This window comes from Bos indicus x Bos taurus, chromosome 14 (assembly GCF_003369695.1).
Source record: "Bos indicus x Bos taurus breed Angus x Brahman F1 hybrid chromosome 14, Bos_hybrid_MaternalHap_v2.0, whole genome shotgun sequence".
Taxonomy (NCBI): domain Eukaryota; kingdom Metazoa; phylum Chordata; class Mammalia; order Artiodactyla; family Bovidae; genus Bos; species Bos indicus x Bos taurus.
In genome coordinates this window covers 70,801,493-70,823,020 of record NC_040089.1, presented here as the reverse complement: position 1 = coordinate 70,823,020, position 21,528 = coordinate 70,801,493, and the positions used below count along the sequence as shown (strand labels likewise).

At 40.1% G+C, this 21,528-nt stretch overlaps 2 protein-coding genes across 5 annotated transcripts in view; one reads left to right on the top strand and one right to left on the bottom strand.

The window, feature by feature from the left end:
• Window positions 1-3,547, top strand: part of FAM92A (family with sequence similarity 92 member A) — a 28,541-nt gene extending 24,994 nt beyond the window's left edge. Inside the window, exon 9 of the mRNA XM_027561565.1 lies at window positions 351-3,547. Coding sequence (XP_027417366.1) covers window positions 351-440 — 90 coding nt within the window. The 3' untranslated portion in view covers window positions 441-3,547. The remainder of the gene's footprint in view (window positions 1-350) is intronic.
• Window positions 3,548-4,891: 1,344 nt separating this feature from the next.
• RBM12B (RNA binding motif protein 12B) lies at window positions 4,892-12,714 on the bottom strand. Of its 4 annotated transcripts, XM_027561564.1 has the most exons (4): window positions 12,546-12,700; window positions 12,299-12,368; window positions 9,056-9,100; window positions 4,892-8,486 (listed from the first exon to the last, which is right to left on the bottom strand). In XM_027561564.1, exon 4 carries the CDS (start codon window positions 8,456-8,458, stop codon window positions 5,504-5,506), a length of 2,955 nt encoding a protein of 984 aa, XP_027417365.1. In that variant the 5' UTR covers window positions 8,459-8,486; window positions 9,056-9,100; window positions 12,299-12,368; window positions 12,546-12,700; the 3' UTR covers window positions 4,892-5,503. The 4 variants fall into 4 exon arrangements, with proteins under 4 accessions (XP_027417365.1, XP_027417361.1, XP_027417363.1 ...); XM_027561560.1 differs by lacking the exon at window positions 12,299-12,368 and having other exon boundaries at window positions 12,546-12,714; XM_027561562.1 differs by lacking the exon at window positions 12,546-12,700 and having other exon boundaries at window positions 12,299-12,537.
• Between the last annotated feature and the right edge of the window lie 8,814 nt (window positions 12,715-21,528).

The window sequence follows — 21,528 nt, the reverse complement described above, 5'->3', positions numbered from 1 at the left end:
CTCATGTTTTTGTGACCTAAGAATTATTTAACTTAAAATGTTTTTAATATTTATAATGTACTTTTCTCTGGAAGTATGTTACCAAAGTACTGATATCCAACTGGAGTTCAAATAGCTAATTTCACACTTTTCTTCAAAAAAATAACATGAATGAAAAAATTTTGTGATTGTTTTTAAACCTTTAAGGACAATTCATAATTTAGAATTTTCATTACTAAAGATTATTATTTATGGACATTTTTCTGATATTTGTTCTATGTACTCTTATCTATCAGGGCATTAAAAAAGATACCAGGCATGTAAAAATATTTTTAAGTCAGTGATTTTTAAAACATGTTAACTTTTAACAGGTATTGACCTGTCGACTAAGAAAGGATCACCAAACAGAAGATGATGATGAAGAGGATGAAGACTTAGATGTTACAGAAGAAGAAAATTAAATTACTTAAGTAAATTTTGCATTTCCATTTTCATCTTAAATGACCTGGAATCCAGAATTACTAAAATTGCAAAACATAATACTGGCTTGATACGTTAAACCTCAAAATTAAATCCTATTGGAAATGTAGAAATTATTAAAGGAAATTTATGCCAACCAAAAATGGAAGTTTTAAAAAACATCAGTCATTTCAACATTTCTATCTAGCATCATACTATCTTTTTTATAGGTTCCATTGTTTTTAAAAAACAATGTATTTTGGAAGTATTTCACATACACTAACCTAGTTAAATCACAAAAAGAGATTTAACGATTCCACTTCCTTTAGATTAAGACGCCATGCTTTCAACATCAGAAAAGGGTCCTAGGTAGTCATTCTGATTAAATACAAATTTTATTCCATAAAGCTTTCATCAAAAAGACAAGTGTTCTTTTTCCTTTCTTTTTCACTTTTACTATAACCTAAAGTTTCATTATTCAGTATATAAATTTACTCTTCAACAAGAGTATTACAGTCACTCTCAAATAATAGGGCACTATCAGTGTTTTACAACTATACATAAGCATAAATTTTAGCTTTAAAAAGCTACATTCAGCTTAATTCTGGTTTTAAAACAAAACCACTGTCAAAGTAAACCACTATATATGGCACCACAACCTTTGGAAAGCTAGAATTTGGTGGAATGTTTCCCTTAAAGAATATAGCCAATCATAAATCGGTAAAAAATTATATATTTTATCAGCCTACCATATAATCAGTAAGAGTACACAGTCACTCTCTTTCCTGAAAATAGAAAACAATTTAATCAGAGCCTTTCAGTATATCTGATGCTTTTATTTCTTTGGATGGAGAATTGTACTTCTCATTATTTCATAGATCCAAGTCTGGCATATAAAAATCAGGAAATTGATATTATCTGGGATTACCACAAAAAGCAGTTGTTCATAACAGAAAATACTTTTCTAGAATGCTTTTCTGACTTTTGTTATTCATGGTCTGTTCTTAACAAAGCATTGCTTCCTGAAAATAGCCCTAAGTGATATAGTTACTTAATAAAATACTCAAAACATTTTAAAACTGTAAATAAATATCCCAGGTGGTACTAGTGGTAAAGAACCCACCTGCCAATGCAGGAGATCTAAGAGAGGTTGGTTTGATCCCTGAGTTGGGAAGATGTCCTGGAGAAGGGAATGGCAACCCACTCCAGTATTCCTGCCTGGAGAACCCCATGGACAGAGAAGCCTGAAGGGCTACAGTCCACAGCATCACAGAGTCGGACACAACTAAAGTGACTTAGCACACAGCATGCACAAATAATTTACATTCATAAAAAACTGAGGATGTCATTGCATTTTCTGTATTTAATCTTGGTATTGTAACTAGGCAAAAAAACAAGGTTGTAGTATTTCTCTTGCAGATTATGATCGCAACTCACTTGAGCATCAGTTGCCCTATTTGTAAAATTAAAATAGTGTCTGATATTTAAAGCAATCAAATTATGATATAAAATGTATGCTCTATTAAAAAAAATATTCTAAGAACAAAAGGACTATTACATGTAATACTTTAACTGTATAATTAATTTTTAGGCCAGCAATAGGTTGGCCAACCTGAAAGCGTTGCTGTTTAGTCGCTATGTTGTGTCCAGTGTTTGTGACTCATGGACTGTAGCCCACCAGGACTCTCTGTCCATGGGATTTCCCAGGCAAGAATACTGGAACGGATTGCCATTTCCTTCTCCAAGGAATCTGCGTGGCCCAGGGATCAAACCCATATCTCCTCCATTCACAGGTTCATTCACAGGGGGGTTCTTTACCACTAAAGCCACAAGGGAAAGTCTTAAAAGGGTTATAAAGTAACTATTTCTACAATTTGTGAGCTGGGACAGAATCAAGGCTATTACATAGATACTTAGGTAACCATATTTTAAAATATAAAAACCTCTTTTTAGCTTCTTTATAAAAAGACAGGCAACCAGTCTGACTAGTTAGTTGGTTATAGGCTTCCATTTGTCTCCAAAATAGATATATTAGGGTTACTGGAACTATATAGTTAATTCATATATAAAGATCATGTAGTACCTATTACAGTTCACTAAATATTAGCTAACATTTATGCAGAGATGGAGGTGATAGGGTCACTGCTTAATAGGTGATATATGGACCAAGAGCCAATGCTCATGACAGTATTGTCAGTAAGTGTGTAAGTGTGCACTCCTAAGGAGTCTTACTATCTCTTGGTTATGAGATTAAGCTTACTTTCTAGGCATGATCTATATTTTTCAGATGCCTCAAATCAAAAATGTTTGGCTTTAAGATAATTAAAATGCCACTGGGTATTAAACTTGATAACCAATATGCCACTATAATACCTAATAAATCTAGGAGAGGAAACACAACTGGCTATGAGATAATTATTGAAGCTGGGCAATGGGTTTATGAGGATGTAGTGCACTGTTCTCTTTTATGTGTTTGAAATTGGTGGTGTGTTGGTAAACTGGCTCACTGCGGTGGAAAACACCCTAATATTCTGCACTTACCAGTTTCCATGGTGTAAATACTCCTACCATGGCCCATTTAAGTTACCAACATGTTGCTGAAGGCAAAGTTGTGAACAGATGTGGAGAAATGGCTCCCAAGCAGTAGAAGCCAGTTTTGTGTGGCAAACTTAAAGTTAAAAAATATACTAAACTGAAGATCATGGAGTAGAATTCTTATCAATCCAGTAATTTTACAATCAAAATACAAAGCCTGTGCTTATTATTATTGTTAGCCTTTTAATTATCACCACCATTCCACCCTAGCCTAGACTGAGAAGCAGTTCCATATTAAGTTATACTTCACCTTAAGTTTCATCACAGCTTTCATTTATTTATATGTATTTGAGAAGCATTTTTAGGTCTTGCAATACACTTCAGTAAGATTGATCAAATCAACCATACAATCTGAGCACTTAAAAAATCTTTTCTTCCTATTGTCATTTTCCTAGCTTGTGAGCTTACTAGTTTCAAGTGCCATAGTGATGTGCTTTTTTGAACCAAATTTACCAGTTAATTCATTTTACTGCCAAGTAGGATGTTCAACATAATTAAAAACACAGAAACTTCAGTTGGTTTTTCTTAGACTTCTTTAAATCACTAAAGATGAGTATTGCGGTACTAAATGGCTAAATACTAAAAAGTATTCTACAATACCCTCCAAAGTACTGTATATAAATTCAGATTTTATTATTTGCTCAGTGTGGGGAAGTATCTATCACAAAATTGAGGGAAATCAACTGTTTTATGTAAATTATAAAAGACCAATCAAAATCAAATCATGTTTGATAAAATGAACAATTTTAAATTAGAAGCCAATATATATTGTCTGTCTCATAAAGAATCCCTGGATATATAGTAACTTCTAGTTACTTTGTCTTTTATTCACAATGTTTGGGCATATTAATTTTATCTTTTTTTTAATGCTATTTTTAAAGCAACAATGGAGGTAAAAAAATATCCTTTACTCTTGAATTATATTTTTAGCATGGTCTTCTTTAGTCGCCAAGTCGTGTCAGACTCTTTTGTGACCCCATGGACATAGCCTGCCAGGTTCCTCTGTCTGTGGCATTTCCCAGGCAAGAATCCTGGAGTAGGTTGCCATTTCCTTCTGGACCCATGGATTGAACCCATGTCTCCTGCACTGGCAGGCGGGTTCTTTACCACTGAGCCACCAAGAAAGCCCAGCATGGTCTTACTAAAATTAAAAACTACCATTTAACAAAGTTGGTAGGCCAAAGTATTAAGAGCATGAACTGGAGTGAGTAAGTCTGTCAGGGTTGAAATTGGCTTCATGATTTTTAACTATGACTTTAGGCAAGTTACTTAAACTCCGAATTTATCTCATTTGTGAAATAAATACTTGTAAGCCTCTTAAGGCATATTAAGATGACACTATGCATGTAAAGCACTTAAACTGCCTAGCGTATACAAAGTACCCAATGTTAGCATTATTATTATGGTATGAAAAATCAAATCCAGTATTTGCAAAATCTCTACAGTGTCAAATATCAAAGAAGTAAAAATTTAATCTCACAGAATTCTTGTTATAGTCATTGAATCTCCAGATAAAAAAGTTTTGAAATTATGAATAAACAACCACAAGTTATATAAATAAGTAAATTCTTCCTATAAACACAAACTATGTCCATTTATCAGATTCTTCCCAACAAGAACCTGAAGGTCCCCTTGTACCTATAATTACTTTTTTGTCTTTTAAGTATTGAGTAAATCTTATCAGTTTGGTTGATGAGATGTTGGAATAAACCACAGAACTACACAAAGAACTCATATACTATTATAGAATGTCTGGTCCCTCCTGTCATATTATTTAATATAGCTGTTGAAAACCTTCACAAAAGAAGCTATAATTGTTTTTTCTATATATACAAATACAAGTTAATTAGTTCATCTATTCAGTTGCAATTTTTTTATTTTTATAAAAACTTTGAAAGTTAATTTCCTAAGCCTTTTACATAAGTAAACTTCAAGTTCACAGTCTGTCAATTTTGAGCTACTTATGATTAAGGGGAGGCTTAACACAGTAATATCTCAGACAAAGAAGAGGGCATTAATTCTGCAGGCAGTTAGCAATAAAAATGCTAACCCTGAACAATCAGTCACTGACCATTTCCTTATACAATTGGAGTAGAAATGTAGACTACAGAATGGAAACAAAAGTAAACATAAAACTTATCTTCCCCAAACACAGTTTTCTATTTTATACAAGTCTTGACATTTACCCATGACATCAACAAAAATTACTGCACTCAGGGAATTAGTTCTCCCCCCAACCCACCCCACCCCACCCCCATCAAAAAAAAAAAGCATATATATTTTTAAGTTAGAAAAAGTGAATGGCAATTTGCAAGCAAAAGAAAACCAGATTCACATTCTACTATTTACATTTCTTCTGTTCACAGATCAAAATTAAAATGTTTCACTAGATAATTAAAAATAAACACTTAAAAATGCATTTTACTGCATCAATACTGTGGGGAGATAATTATCAATTTAGAAATGCTCTCTAGAGCAAAATTAACTTAACCTTGCGGGGGCCAACTGGTCTATCATTCAGGTCTTTAATAGCAGCCATAGCTTCATTGTAGTTTATCATGGCAACAATGGCTTCCCCTGTGGGTAATCCTTGCTCATTATACTGTATTGAAACTGAATCAGGTATGATTCTATAACCATGGAAGAAATCTAAAATCTCATTAACATTAGCTTTAAATGGAAGATTCATTATCTTAATAGGTGTTACTCTACCTGAATTACAATTTAATTTCGGATCAGGCATAAATCTCCCCTCAGGAAAACTTCCCATATTACGCTTTCCAAAATCAAATTTGCCACCTTCTGGGCGACCAAAATTCACAAAAGGACGATGACTTCTAAAACCAGGGGGGCTCCTAAACTCCTCACCAGGAAGTCTAAATCTGTCAGGAACTCTGGAGTCCTCCTCTGGAGCTTCCCTGAGGTCTTCCTCCGGGAGCCGCCTGAAGTCCTCATCAGAAGGGCTTCTAAAATCTTCCTCCTGAGAACTCCTGAAGTCTTCTTCAGAAGGGTGCCTAAAGTCTTCATCCGGAGGGCCCCTGAAATCTTCATCCTGTGGGTGCCTAAAATCTTCCTCTCGGGGGCGCCTGAAGTGTTCCTGAGGTGGCCGCCTGAAAAGTTCCTGAGGCGGTCGTCTAAAATGCTCCTGGGATGGCCGCCTGAAGTGCTCCTGCGGTGGCCGCCGGAAATGCTCCTGAGGTGGTCGCCGGAAGTGCTCCGGGGGCAGCCGACGGAAGTGATCTGGGGGCGGCCGTCGGAAGTGCTCTGGGGGCGGCCGCCGGAAGTGTTCCGGGGGTGGCCGTCTGAAGTCCTCGGGAGAACCTCGGAAATCCTCCTCAGGAGACCGCCTGAAGTCCTCCTGGTGGGGTCGCCAGAAGTCCTCCTCAGGAGGGCGCCTGAAATCCTCCTCCGGGGGCCGCCTAAAGTCTTCCTCAGGTTGTCGCCTCCATTCCCCTGGGGGAAGCCGCCTGAAGTCTTCCTCAGGAGGCCGCCTCCAATCCTCCTCAGGTGGCCTCCTTAAGTCTCCCTCTGGGGGGTGCCTCCAGTCCTCCTCCTGGGGTCTCCTGAAGTCTTCCTTGGGAGGTCGCCTGAAATCCTCCTCAGGTGGCCGCCTCCAGTCCTCCTCCCTTGGGTACCGGAAATCCTCCTCCCGAGAGCGCCTGAAGTCCTCCTCAGGAGGCCGCCTGAAGTGTTCCTCCTCAAGGCGCCTGAAGTTTTCCGGGGACCGCCTGAAATCCTCTGGGGAATGCCTAAAGTCTTCTGGAGGGCGTCTTTCAGGTGGTCGGAAATCCCCCTGAGGATGCTTGAAATTGTCCAGTTGCCTCAAGTCCTCTTGCTGATGCCTAAAGTTTTCCGAAGGGCCACCTGAGTATACTGGTGGATCATTTGAGTCAAACGAATGGGAATGATCATCTCTATCACAAGACTGTGAATGGTCATGCATTCTTTCACTAGACATTGAAGAAAAATTTACACCAAACTCCTGCATTTGTGCCTCAGATATGAGCCTTAGCAACACCTCTGTCCCCAAGAATCTCCGTCGGTTTAAACGTTCAGCTTTCACGGCCTGTTCTTCTGATTTGAATTTCACCAACGCTTCTCCTAGACCAACTCCTTTGTCATCATAAAGCAAGCAAATGTCATCCTCAGCAAGAGAAAAGTCAGCAAAGAACTTCTGCACTTCAACTTTTGTAACATCAAATGGGAAATTTCTTATATATATGCACAATTTCTGGCCAGAGTAGCCTTCTTGAGAGTGTTTTTGTGAGACCTGTCCAAGTCTCTCTTTCTCTGTTGATGCTGGTCTTTTCTTTTCATAACATTCAATAAACTTCAGCATCTGTTCCCTAGAAACTGGATCAATATAAACTGGACGATATTGTAAAACAGTCTTATGTAAACCCAGAGCAGTGTTATAGTCTTTCAGAGTCTTGAACATCACAAAGGCATATCTTGTTCTTCTTTCATCTTTATATAAAAACCTAATCTGTTCATTTGTCAGATCAGTATCTCTAAAAAAATTTCTTAAATCTCTTTTGTTAATACTTACAGACAGATTTTTTAAGTGAACATAAAATCCCAGAGGAGAACGGGAACATGTTCTTCTGGGAGATTTTGAATGAGATCGTTTCCGAAAATGTCTATCATTAATTCCTCTTGGTGGTGTATGTTCTTCAGTCCTCATAGAAATGTCACCTTCCTTAATTAAATTACCTCCAAAATCAATCCACTGTTTTTCTGAGCCTTGCATTACTTCAATAAATCTTGAACCCATAAAACTTCTATGACATTTAAGACCTCCTGAAGCATCAATACATGAGGCAAATTTTACTATGGCATCACCATTATTTCGGCCATCATGATGCTTTAAAAAAATTACTCCATCCACACATAAACCAGAGAAAAAGACACGTACATCATCTTCATTTACTAAGTACGGCAAGCCTCGTAGAAACAAGTAAGGATTCTCAGCTGTCAATGGCCGTGTCTTTCTTGGCCTTAAATCACCATGTCCTGTACCGTTAGTATGAAACCCAGCATCTTGATTAATCGGAGAACCATATCCAGAATTACTTCCTTCTTCTTTAATAGCCTCAACAAAATTAGATAAGCTGCCAACCCCTGATGCCCCAGATCCTGGTCTCTCTCTTCCCATGCGGTCAGTTCTTTTCATTTCTATAGTCTTCTGCATTTCTGCTTTACTACTAAGAAAGAGCTCTACAGATGAATCCTTGATAAACCCTCCTGAACGACTTACGGCACGTCTTGCATCTTCATCTGTTGCAAAAATAATAAAAGCCTCCCCAATTTCCCCTCCAATTATATGCACTCCTCCATCAGGAATAGTCAATCCCGTGAAGAAGTGACGGATATCCACAGGCCCCGCAATAAAAGGAAGCCCCAGTAAACGGATGACTACAGCCATGCTGAGCGCAAACCACAGCAATAATGACCTGCAGACAGAAAGGTACACATAATAGCAAGTCTTATTTTTGAAGTACCTAATCCAAAACTAAACTTAATAATTACTGGTCCCTACCTTCTTCAGCATTTATAAATGAAAACAAGATATGCGTTCACAACGATATTGACTGTATCTAATTCTTTAAACAAATGGAATAAATTTTCTCCCAACTAAACATACAAATAAACCAGCTACTTTGAAGAAACATTTCCTATCACCTATCCTATACAGTGTTGAGTAGAAAAAAAGGTCACATCTCTGTACATCTGCCAAGTGCTACTTCACAACAAGACCAAACTATTTTCAGACATATCTGCTAGTGAAACATGAGAGAGAGCTTTGTAGATTAAAGAATTTTACCAACCACAACAAATTTTACATACTTATAAAAGCCATCTATGGACAGTATATAATTTCTGCTCATGATAATAAACTGCCTACCACTAGTGCATTACTGGCCAGACATAAAGTACAGAAGCCATGCATACCCAGGTGTACTATTCTACTTTTTTTTTTTGTCAAGCCTCTGTGAAAAGCCTTAAGCTCTGGATATCTTACCTTTTTATTTCTTGCAGACCTGTTAATTCTGTAAAAGCAACTTAACTGTGGAAAGAAAATGAAATATAATTAATCCTTGGACCCTGTAATTGACCTTAAACAACGCCAGATTAGGATATTCACTTCACAATTACCTATTAAAAGTGAAGCAATATAAAAAGGCATAGCTAAGAGTATTACAAAATGGTTGTCTTTGTTCCAAGGGGAAAATAATCATCTTTTAGCAAAAAGGTAGAAATTCCAAGGAGACCTCTGCAAATTATTTAGAAACAAAAAACCTGAAAACTTAACAACTGGTCCTTAATTGAAAGTGGCCCCAGAAAAAGGTGACAGAAATGTTATATATTCTGATTGGACTATTGGTTACCTGGGAGTATAAATTTATCAAGGCTAAATGAACCTATCCTTAAGTAAGGTCTGTGCATTTGACTGTATGTGAATTTTACAACCAATTTTTAAAAATCTTTTCTACAAGTAAAAATGACAATTTAACACCAAAAATTCCCAAAACCCTATCTTCCACTTGAAAAAACCAATATCTAATTCATCATTTCCAACTCTCCTGTAAATCTTTCAAATCATAAGAGCAAATCAAATTAATAAATGATACAATAAATGAAGAAAACCATTTTTAAAGCAATAAATCCAAACCAATGGCTACCATCTGGACACAATTTTAAGTTCTACATAAACACCTCACACTTCCAAACATGGAACCCAATTTCCTGACTCCACTAAGACAAATAGTAAAATATCCCTAAAATCTAAAATCTCAATTACTTATACTCAACTATTGCTACTCTGTATCTTAAACTCAAATTTTATTACGCTAATAAGTTTACCCCATTTTGAATAACTGTCCTGCCTTCTGGGGAAACCCAAATGACTATACAGAAAGGTAGAAACATAGTAATACATTAATTTGGAATATTTGGGGATATCAGTATTAACTATTGAAAAATCTCAAGATTCCTTACATCAAATACTTTCAGAGATACCCAAACTAAGTATTCTTACCAAATATGTTTTTTAAGACCTGTTAATGATTATAAATTATGTCTTTAATGAACAAATGTTTTAATTCAGTACTTTCACTTAAATAACACTCATCCACAAAGTGCTGTCTGAAAACATGGTCTTTGAGGTCTGCAAGGTCTATTTTCCTTTGAAAAAGGTCCACTGACTACTTTTCAAACTACAAGGATGATATCAAGAAACTAACTGGCATTTTTTACGCATTTGAATTATCAATGCCAAATTGATATTAAAAGTATTAGTGAGGTTTGTTGCTAAGTCGATTCAGTCGTGTCCAACTCTGTGTGACCCCATAAACACCAGCCCAGCAGGCTCCCCGTCCCTGTGATTCTCAGGCAAGAACACTGGAGTGGTTTGCCATTTCCTTCTCCAATGCATGAAAGTGAAAAGTGAAAGTGAAGTCGCTCAGTCCTGTCTGACTCCTAGCGACCCCATGGACTGCAGCCTACCAGGCTCCTCTGTCCATGGGATGTTCCAGGCAAGAGTACTGGAGTGGGGTGCCATCACCTTCTCCAATTAGTGAGGTTTACTATATAATATTAATGCATGAAAATGGTGGGGCGGACATAGGACATATAAAAAAAATCTTTGTACTTTCCACTCAATATTACTGTGAACAAAAAAAATAGTTCTAAAACTTAGTCTATTAGACAGTATCTGCCTGGTACCCCCCAACCACCCCAAAAATGAGTATAAGCTTAACTTCTTCAACAAACCCACACCAACATTTTAATAAAAACTACAAATGGCTTCTGGATGTTCACATTAATATTCCAAGACTCTTTCCTATGCAAAATGACTTAGCTCCTGTTACTTTTAGAAAGTAGTGTAAAACATTTTATCCCTGCTAAACTTTTAAAAATGTGAAACATATCTACAAAAATAGTCGAGAACATTTCACAAAATAATTACCATCAAATTTTAAGAAGTCTTATAATTTATCCTAATTTGAAAACAATATTTTAACTAAGTAGTTTCATGAGTACAAATTCATGAATTCCAATTCAAGAATATAAAAAAAATTTTCTTCTAATTTGCCACAGAGAAACATAACTATTGCTTAAACTTTTTTGCCCTTGGAATAGAAGGGTAATGTACTATTTATCCCTCTACAGAAATACACTTAGGAGATCACCTGTAAGAAACCAGATATCAAAATGAGCAACTTTCCTGTGGTTTCCACGTGATTTGCCTAAGCAAATACCCCAGAAATTCTAAGAACGCTACACAAAAAGCAAAAAACCCTACTCTACACTTAAAATATTTCTTACGAATGCAATAAAACCATCTTTATAGCTGTGTTGATTTAAAGACTGAGCTATTAGAACTTCTAACTTATTAAAAAAAAAAAAAAAAGGAACTGAATCCTTAAAAGCTCATTTACGGGTAAGTGGCTGAAATTTTCAAGCTCATTTTAAATAACTTAGCTGATTTTATCCAAGGACTCATCCCACTTAATCATTATCACAAAAACCCCATGAAATGCTTATTTTCTAATCAAGCCTTAGAGGGAAAAGGGAGGAAAGCTAACTTGAAATGGTATTATCTCCGATCCATTTATCTTAACTAGAGAATAGCAAGTCATTTGCCAGACATAGTGAGAGAGAGATAACTGCTACTTCTTAAAACCTAAAGTTATGATGAAGTGCATTTAAAATGCAAGAGTGAACCCTGCAGAAAATAATCTACCCCACTCCGTAAGGATTCTTTATGACGATTTGCCTCTTTATCCTTTTATAACGTAGATGATTAAAATCAAAAGCCAAAGGCATGACGACACAGAGCCAAGTCCCCAGTAGAAACTGGAAATGAAGGCGAATCCACACGGCACAGGAATTCCCATTAACATCCATCCTCCTCAAATGGGGATCATCCGAAGGCATTGCTTCTATAGCTCAAAAAGCCTTTGTCCAGACTCCCAGGGGTCAGAGCTTCCTTCTTTTGCTCCAGGCCAAAGTTCCTACGTGGGATCCGATGCTCTTGCCAGACCTTCAGCCAAATCAGCCTTCAAATCAACCTGGACCACCCAACCTCCGTGCCTTTCCGTTACATCGGCTCAAAGGCAAACATTCCACCCCGACTCGCCCAAGGGTGAGCTGTCCCTACATCTAAACGCTTGGGCTCCCTTCAAGCCTAAAACTAGCAAGGCCTCCAAGCGCTTTTCCTGCCACCACTGACTACGATGACATAGCAAAGAAAAACAAGTACCTATGGAATCCTTCCAGATCTCCACTCTCTCAAGCCGACTGACAAGGGCACGCACAACACCACATGGAGGCTGCCGGGGAAGTTGGGTGCGTTTAGCAGGGGAAAAGAGGGTGCCCTGACGGCAGAAGCTAAGCTCGCTGCTGGCGCGGCCCCGCCTTTCCCTGTGCTTCGGTCCCGGCCGCCAAGCCCTCCCCACGCCCGACGCCCCTGCGGTAACTGCTTCGCACTAGGGCGATCAAACACACACCGCTGCCGCCGAGTCGGAACCCCAAGGCTGGGGGCGGGGAGCACTCCTCGTCCGCAGCAGCCTCCCCAGAGCCGGGAGAGCCCTCAGCGAACCCAGAAGAAGATGGCGCCCACTCTCTCCCCTCCGATCCAGACAAACGGACGTACGGTGGCTCTGCCCATGCGCTCTGCAGGCGTCCCCCCCCCCACCCCCACCCCCTCTCCCGCCGCCCCGGCCCCGTCTGCGCACGCGCCCTAACGTTCGCAGACTTCCCGTTGTCAAGCGGGAGGGAGGAGGCGCCAGGGCGCGCGCTTGCCCGGGGCCAACGGGATCGAGCTCTTGCGCATGGTCAAAGCCCGCGCTGCGTGGGACTCCACAGTGCCGGCGGAGAGCTTCCGTTAACAGGAGTTTGCGGTCAGCACACGGCTGTGATGGGAAACGTGTGTAACAGCCGAAGTACACTGGACGAACGTTCGTGATTCCCAAGGGCTACGAAAAGAGTCGCAAAAGCAGAGGAAACACTTTTGGATGCTGACCAGCGCCCCATGGGACTTATGGGCGCGGAGGCCTTTTTTGTCCCCTTTTTATTTGGCTTCCCTGGTGGCTCAGACGGTAAAGCGTCTGCCCGCAATGTGGAAGACTCGGGTTCGATCCCTGGGTCGGGAAGATCCCCTGGGGAAAGAAATGCCAACCCACCCCAGTGCTCTTGCCTGGAGAATCCCATGGACAGAGGAGCCTGGCAGGCTACATACGGTCCGTGGGGTCGCAAAGGGTCAGACATGACTGAGCGACTTCCCTTTGTTTCTTATAGGCAAGACTCCAGCCTGCATGATCTCTCACTTCCAAAAGGAAGCCGTCAACATCAACAATTAAGAGTCCTGTCTGACTCTGCAACCCAATGGACTGCAGCCTACCAAGCTCCTCTGTCCATGGGATTCTCCAGGCAAGAGTACTGGAGTGAGTTGCCATTTCCTTCTCCAGAGGATCTTCCCAAGCCAGTGATGGAACCCAGGTCTCCTGCATTGCAGGCAGATTGCTTTCTCCTGCACTGATTAGGAACAGTTCCTAATCAAAGGAGGAACAGCAACGAAATCACCACAGGCAGGATTTAAGGACCAGAGAAGCTCACCAAGATTAGGAGACTGGAATATTTTGGCTCGGACCTGTGCCTCCTGCGTCCTTCATTGGCAGGCAGATTCTTTGCCGCTGACCACCAGGGAAGCCCCGCATCACTCCTGATCATGCACAAAGCTGTTTTCTTGGGGTCTGCTTTCCTCAAAACGGTTCACCACTTTCTGTACAACAACTTTATTTTTTCCAATCAGTCAGCTACTGTAAGTCAGACCGATTTCCTTTTCCCTCGATAAAATTCAACTCCATTCCACATGCCATCTTTACTGATAACTTACACCCTGCTTTCCTATTGTTTGCTGAAAATTTTTTATTTCTGTTAGCTTTAATCACATACTTAAATTAGAATCCTCATCTCTTAAAACCTTCATTTCCTGTGGAAACTAAGAAGTAAGCAATTAATGTCCTCTGCATTAGTATTTTGGAGACTAGTAACAAATACCGTGATAATTTCTAAAAAAAAACCAAAATACTTTCAGATTGAGAACATCGCAGGGCAGCACCAAACACATTCATTAATAGTTTTAAATATCTTTAGTTTCTCTGTAAAAGTAAGTCAATGTTCAGTAATTAATGTTTCAGTATCTTATTTGAGAATGACCCAGCTATTCAATAAACTTTCCTCACTTAATTTAATGCAATTCCAGAATTTTAAGTTAGCAAAATTGCAAAGACTATTTTAGAGACTTCTAAAGCATATTCATTCTTAACAGTTTATCTAAACGTTCTAATCTCATTTACATTTTCTATCCCTAAAAGTTTCTTTATATTGAATAAGGTGATGGCACCCCACTCCAGTACTCTTGCCTAGAAAATCCCATGGACAGAGGAGCCTGGTAGGCTGAAGTCCACGGGGTCGTTAAGAGTCGGACACGACTGAGCAACTTCACTTTCACTTTTCACTTTCATGCATTGGAGAAGGAAATGGCAACCCACTCCAGTGTTCTTGCCTGGAGAATCCCAGGAACGAGGGAGCCTGGTGGGCTGCCATCTATGGGGTCACACAGAGTCGGACACGACTGAAGCGACTTAGCAGCAGCAGCAGAGCCACCACCAGCTGATGGGTATCTAACCTAGATAACATATTCAAAAGCAGAGACATTACTTTGCCAACTAAGGTCCGTCTAGTCAAGGCTATGGTTTTTCCTGTGGTCATGTATGGATGTGAGAGTCAGACTGTGAAGAAGGCTGAGCGCCAAAGAATTGATGCTTTTGAACTGTGGTGTTGGAGAAGACTCTTGAGAGTCCCTTGGACTGCAAGGAGATCCAACCAGTCCATTCTGAAGGAGATCAGCCGTGGGATTTCTTTGGAAGGAATGATGCTAAAGCTGAAACTCCAGTACTTTGGCCACCTGATGCGAAGAGTTGACTCATTGGAAAAGACTCTGATGCTGGGAGGGATTGGGGTCAGGAGAAGAAGGGGACGACAGAGGATGAGATGGCTGGATGGCATCACTGACTCGATGGATGTGAGTCTGAGTGAACTCCTGGAGTTGGTGATGGACAGGGAGGCCTGGCGTGCTGCGATGGGGTCACAAAGAGTCGGACACGACTAAGCAGCTGAACTGAACTGAGCTGATGGGTGTGTCGCTTATTTTGCTGATCTGTTACAAAGAGCATACACTGAGGCTCTAGAACTACTCAACCATCTTGGATCTATTTGCTTCTTGGTCCTTGGGTGATGTCTTTCTTTCAAAAATTGTGCCCTGCCCCCTCCCCTCCTGTTTTATTTCCCACTCTCAGATATTTTACTCCCACATTCTTATGGGAAGCAGAGGGGTGATGGAAACCTCTCCTAGCCATCATTGTGATGTGGAAATGTTGTGACTGCTTCCTTAGCCCTCTTTTGAATCTCCTTAGTAATGAATCCCTTTTTGTAACAGCATCAGAGTACAAAAGTGTATGTAAATAACAAAAGATATGGTAAACATCTGATAGATAAAGAAACTTGGTTACAGTAACCAGAATTATGAATCATTACATTTAACCTACAAAATAATTCTAGTTAAATATTTCTCTGTAAGAGACCTTTGGGGCACTCGAAAGTATCCCAAAGTTAGCTGGAACTCAAAAGAAATTTAATTACAATTTGATATTTGGGAAGCTTGTCAATAAGTTTTAAAACACTTGGTCAAGCTAAATCATTTTAAGACAATACTCATTGCTTAGCCAAAGTAACCAGAGATCTCAAAAGCAAATATTAATACAAATACCATAAAGGCAAAGATATTTACATAGTCTGTAGTAAAAAGCAGTGTTTCAACAATACTGGAGGAAAAAACCAAAACTGTTTTACAGAAGAAGCCAATTCTGACTCTATGTTTCTTTGACTTGCTTTTCCTTGCTTTTGTTATTATGATCATACCTAAGGGCCTGCTTCAGAGGACTCTGTCTCTCGCCTGAGGGTAAACTGAAGTGCCTTTGTTCAGTTCTCAGATGATCTGACCCTGCCCACCCGTGAATGAAAAGAGATTAACACTTCCGAAGGCTGGTCATTCCCTAGGAGATGTTTTGCTAGACTGAAGACCCTTTCACTTTACTTCCCCACTGCCTCTCCCTCTCTATTCTGTCTTTTGACTTTAGTTCCTCCTGGCTTCTTTCTCTTTCACTCTATGAAAAGAACTTCTCATCCAGACCCCAATAAGATGGTTATTTTGAGGCAATAACCTGCCATCTTCTTGGTCAGCTGGCTCCTTTGTCTTAACCCTTCATCTCTCAAACTTACTGGCCTATCATGCGGCAAGCAGAGCAAGCTTGAACTCAGTAACAGAATGACAGAACCAGGGATTCAGGGTTGATGGCGTTCTCAAAGGAGAAAAGTTAGAAAAGTAGGCAGCTTCATCATGAGTAGAGGGACCATGGTATCTCACACTTTATCTTTTCCCAGGTGGAAGTGGGGCCAGGCAGGGATAGTGAGATGTCCCATACATCAGGTGACTTGAGAGGGAAATTGGGGAGCATCCTTGTTAGCAGGAAAGATCACTGAAGCCAAGACTGAATGAATGACATGGTGGCTTCAAACCCAGCTGGGATCCTGGCCTTACTGGAAGGAAATGCTACAAGGGCTTATGAGCAGATAAAGAAGACCAGAAAGAGGAAACAGCATTATATTTGGAGTCTCACCCAGTGGAGAGGACATTTTTTAATACTGAGGGCCAATAACCAGAGAAAAATAATCAATTGATATAAGTTATATAAGAAAAATTTCCTCATAATTTGGCAAGTTTTAAGATAATTATATAATCAGATCAGATCAGTCGCTCAGTCGTGTCCGACTCTTTGCGACCCCATGAATCGCAGCACGCCAGGCCTCCCTGTCCATCAACTCCCGGAGTTCACTGAGACTCACGTCCATCAGGTCAGTGATGCCATCCAGCCATCTCATCCTCTGTCGTCCCCTTCTTCTCCTGACCCCAATCCCTCCCAGCATCAGAGTCTTTTCCAATGAGTCAACTCTTCGCATCAGGTGGCCAAAGTACTGGAGTTTCAGCTTTAGCATCATTCCTTCTGTCACAGTAGTGTATGTTCCTCGGTTCTTTGTCTCGTCACAACAAAGATTTGGAGCGACGGACATTAAAGCCCTCTGCGCATCACAGCTCTTGGGTCTTGGACAAACAGTGCTACAGCTCTTAGGCAAATCAGTGTTACAGCTCTATTTTATTTAGAAGATAGCAGGAGAATCCAAGACTTGAAGAGAAGAGAGTGGAGCAGTGCGTGGGAAGGTGGGGAGAGAGAGTGAGGGGGGGGAAGAGAGAGAGAGAGAGAGAGAGAGAGTGCGCGCGAGCGCATGCACGCGGGAGAGAGAGTCTGAGAGAAAGCGCTTTGGCTCCTCCTTTTATATGTTATTTTCCTCCACCTGGGCCTGCCCTATGCAAATTGGGCTTAGCCAGGAGTGCTGTTTGTTCTGTTTGTTCTGCCTGAAGTCTTCACTCTGGTCCTCGGACCTTCCTTGTCTTTTAGCCACCGCCATTTTGGACTCCTTTTCCCTCTTCTATCTACCTAACACTTGCAAAGAAATCCCAGGGCTGATCTCCTTCAGAATGGACTGGTTGGATCTCCTACCAGTGGTTTGTAATATTAGTAAAATATGTACTGCAGTTTGATTCTAATGCTAAAAAAGATACAGAGACAGAGCAAATGTATAGAAAGACAGAAAATCAAAAGACAGAGATAAAAACAGGGACTAGGAGAAAGAGAGAAACAAGCTTGAACTTGGTAACAAAACCAGTCTTGTTCCAGCCCATTTTTAACAAAATCCACTTAACCAACTAAACTCAAGCCAGTCTTAGAGAATCCTGATCATGCATAATTCGGTATCTTTTATTCCTTATACCTTCCACTGAAAATGTTAAGGAATCCAAGCTTGATCTGCTCACCACACAACAGGCCAATGAATCCAAAAGACAAGGTGTTGAGGCAAGGAAGACACTTTAATTGAGAGTCAGCAGACCGAGAATGATGGCCAGCCAGCACCTCAAAATAACTATTTTATCGGGGTGTGGATGCCAAGTTCTTTTATCAATCAGAGAGAAAGAAGCAATGAGGAAATAAAGACAAAAGGCAGAACAGAGAGGGAGATGCAGTGGGCAACTAAAGTGAAAGGGTCTTTGTTCTACAAAACAACTCCAAGGGAATGGCAAGCCTTCAGAAGGGGTGTGTTAATTTCTTCTATTCACACATGGGCAGGGACAGACTATCTATCCATCAGCTGGACAAAGGCACTTTAGCTTACAGTCAAGCATAGGGTTAGCATCTTCCAGGCAAGTCACTAAGTATCATTATAATAATAAAAGCAAGTCAAAGGAACAGTTTCCAACATGGAGTCAGAACTGGCTTCCTCCCTACAACAAAAACTCACCTAGAGCCAGACATTCTGGAATATGAAGTCAAGTGGGCCTTAGGAAGCATCACTATGAACAAAGCTAGTGGAGGTGATGGAATTCCAGTTGAACTATTTCAAATCCTAAAAGATGATGCTGTGGAAGTGCTGCACTCAATATGCCAGCAAATTTGGAAAACTGAGCAGTGGCCACAGGACTGGAAAAGGTCCATTTTCATTCCAAACACAAAGGCAATGTCAAAGAATGTTCAAACTACCACACAATTGTACTCATCTCACATGCTAGCAAAATAATGCTCAAAATTCCCCAAGCCAGGCTTCAGCAATACATGAACCATGAAATTCCAGATGTTCAAGCTGAATTTAGAAAAGGCAGAGGAACCAGAGATCAAATTGCCAACGTCCACTGGATCATCGAAAAAGCAAGAGAGTTCCAGACAAACATCTACTTCTGTTTTATTGACTATGTCAAAGCCTTTGACTATGTGGATCACAACAAACTGTGGAAAATTCTGCAAGAGATGGAACTACCAGACCACCTGACCTGCCTCTTGAGAAACCTGTATGCAGGTCAGGAAGCAACAGTTAGAACTGGACATGGAACAACAGACTGGTTCCAAATAGGAAAAGGAATACATCAAGGCTGTATATTGTCACTGCTTATTTAACTTGTATGCAGAGTACATCATGAGAAACGCTGGGCTGGAAGAAGCACCAGCTGGAATCAAGATTGCCGGGAGAACTATCAATAACCTCAGATAAGACACCACACTTATGGCAGAAAGTGAAGAACTAAAGAACCTCTTGATGAAAGAGGAGAGAGAAAAAGCTGGCTTAAAACTCAACATTCAGAAAACTAAAATCATGGCATCTGGTCCAATCACTTCATGGCAAATAGATGGGCAAACAATGGAAACAGTGACAGACTTTATTTTGGGGGGCTTCAAAATCACTGCAGATGGTAACTGCAGCAATGAAATTAAAAGACGCTTGCTCCTTAGAAGAAAACCTATTACAAACCTAGACAGCATATTAAAAAGCAGAGACATTACTTTGCCAACAAAGGTCCATCTAGTTAAAGCTATGATCTTTCCAGTAGTCATGTGTGGATGTGAGAGTTGGTCTATAAAGAAAGCTGAGTGCCAAAGAATTGATGCTTTTGAACTGTGGTGTTGGAGAAGACTCTTGAGAGTCCCTTAGACTGTCAGGAGATCCAATCAGTCCATTCTAAAGGAAATCAGTCCAGAAAAGTCATTGGAAGGACTGATGCTGGAGCTGAAACTCCAGTACCTTGGCCACCTGATGTGAAGAGCTGACTCGTTGGAAAAGACCCTGATGCTGGGAAAGATTGAGGGCAGGATGAGAGGGGGATGACAGAGGATGAGATGGTTGGATGGCATCACCGACTCAAGGGACATGAGTTTGGGTGAACTCCAGGAGTTGGTGATGGACAGGGAGGCCTGGTGTGCTGCGGTCACAAAGAGTCAGACAAGACTGAGCAACTGAACTGACTGCAACAAAAACACATATCTTGCTTTCCTTAAGTTTTGTGGATTTTTTTATGTTGAGATACTTTTCTTGTTGACAAATCTGTAACAGATGGAATAAGGTCTTATTTGACATCTAGAAATCAGATTTATTATATTCTTTGCAGCCAAAGATGGAGAAGCTCTATACAGTCAGCAAAAACAAGACTAGGAGCTGACTATGGCTCAGACCATGAACTCCTTATTGCCAAATTCAGACTGAAATTGAAGAAAGTAGGGAAAACCACTAGACCATTCAGGTATGACCTAAATCAAATCCCTTATGATTATACAGTGGAAGTGAGAAATAGATTTAAGGGCCTAGATCTGTTAGATAGAGTGCCTGATGAGCTATGGAATGAGGTTCATGACATTGTACAAGAGACAGGGATCAAGACCATCCCCATGGAAAAGAAATGCAAAAAAGCAAAATGGCTGTCTGGGGAGGCCTTACAAATAGCTGTGAAAAGAAGAGAAGCAAAAAGCAAAGGAGAAAAGGAAAGATATAAACATTCCAAAGAATAGCAAGAAGAGATAAGAAAGCCTTCTTCAGTGATCAATGCAAAGAAATAGAGGAAAACAACAGAATGGGAAATACTAGAGATCTCTTCAAGAAGATCAGATATACCAAAGGAACATTTCGTGCAAAGATGGGCTTGATAAAGGACAGAAATGGTATAGACCTAACAGAAGCAGAAGATAATGAGAAGAGATGGCAAGAATACACAGAAGAACTGTACAAAAAAGATCTTCATGACCCAGATAATCAGGATGGTGTGATCACTCAACTAGAGCCAAACATCCTGGAATGTGAAGTCAAGTGGGCCTTAGAAAGCATCACTATGAACAAAGCTAGTGGAGGTGATAGAATTCTAATTGAGCTATTCCAAATCCTGAAAGATGATGTTGCGAAAGTGCTACACTCAATATGTCAGCAAATTTGGAAAACTCAGCAGTGGACACAGGACTGGAAAAGGTCACTTTTCATTCCAATCCCAAAGAAAGGCAATGCCAAAGAATGCTCAAACTACCACACAATTGCACTCATCTCACACGCTAGTAAAGTAATGCTCAAAATTCTCCAAGCCAGGTTTCAGCAATATGTGAACCGTGAACTTCCTGATGTTCAAGCTGGTTTTAAAAAAGGCAGAGGAACCAGAGACCAAATTGTCAACATCCACTGGATCATCGAAAAAGCAAGAGAGTTCCAGAAAAACATCTATTTCTGCTTTATAGACTATGCCAAAGCCTTTGACTGTGTGGATCACAATAAACTGTGGAAAATTCTCTTTGATTTCTTTCACCAGTGTTTTATAGTTTTCTATATATAGGTCTTTAGTTTCTTTAGGTAGATATATTCCTAAGTATTTTATTCTTTCCGTTGCAATGGTGAATGGAATTGTTTCCTTAATTTCTCTTTCTGTTTTCTCATTATTAGTGTATAGGAATGCAAGGGATTTCTGTGTGTTGATTTTGTATCCTGCAACTTTACTATAATCGTTGATTA

Bases quoted from the DNA above. Each gene is read 5' to 3' on its own strand.
- RBM12B (XM_027561560.1), bottom strand. From the start codon at position 8,458: ATGGCTGTAGTCATCCGTTTACTGGGGCTTCCTTTTATTGCGGGGCCT.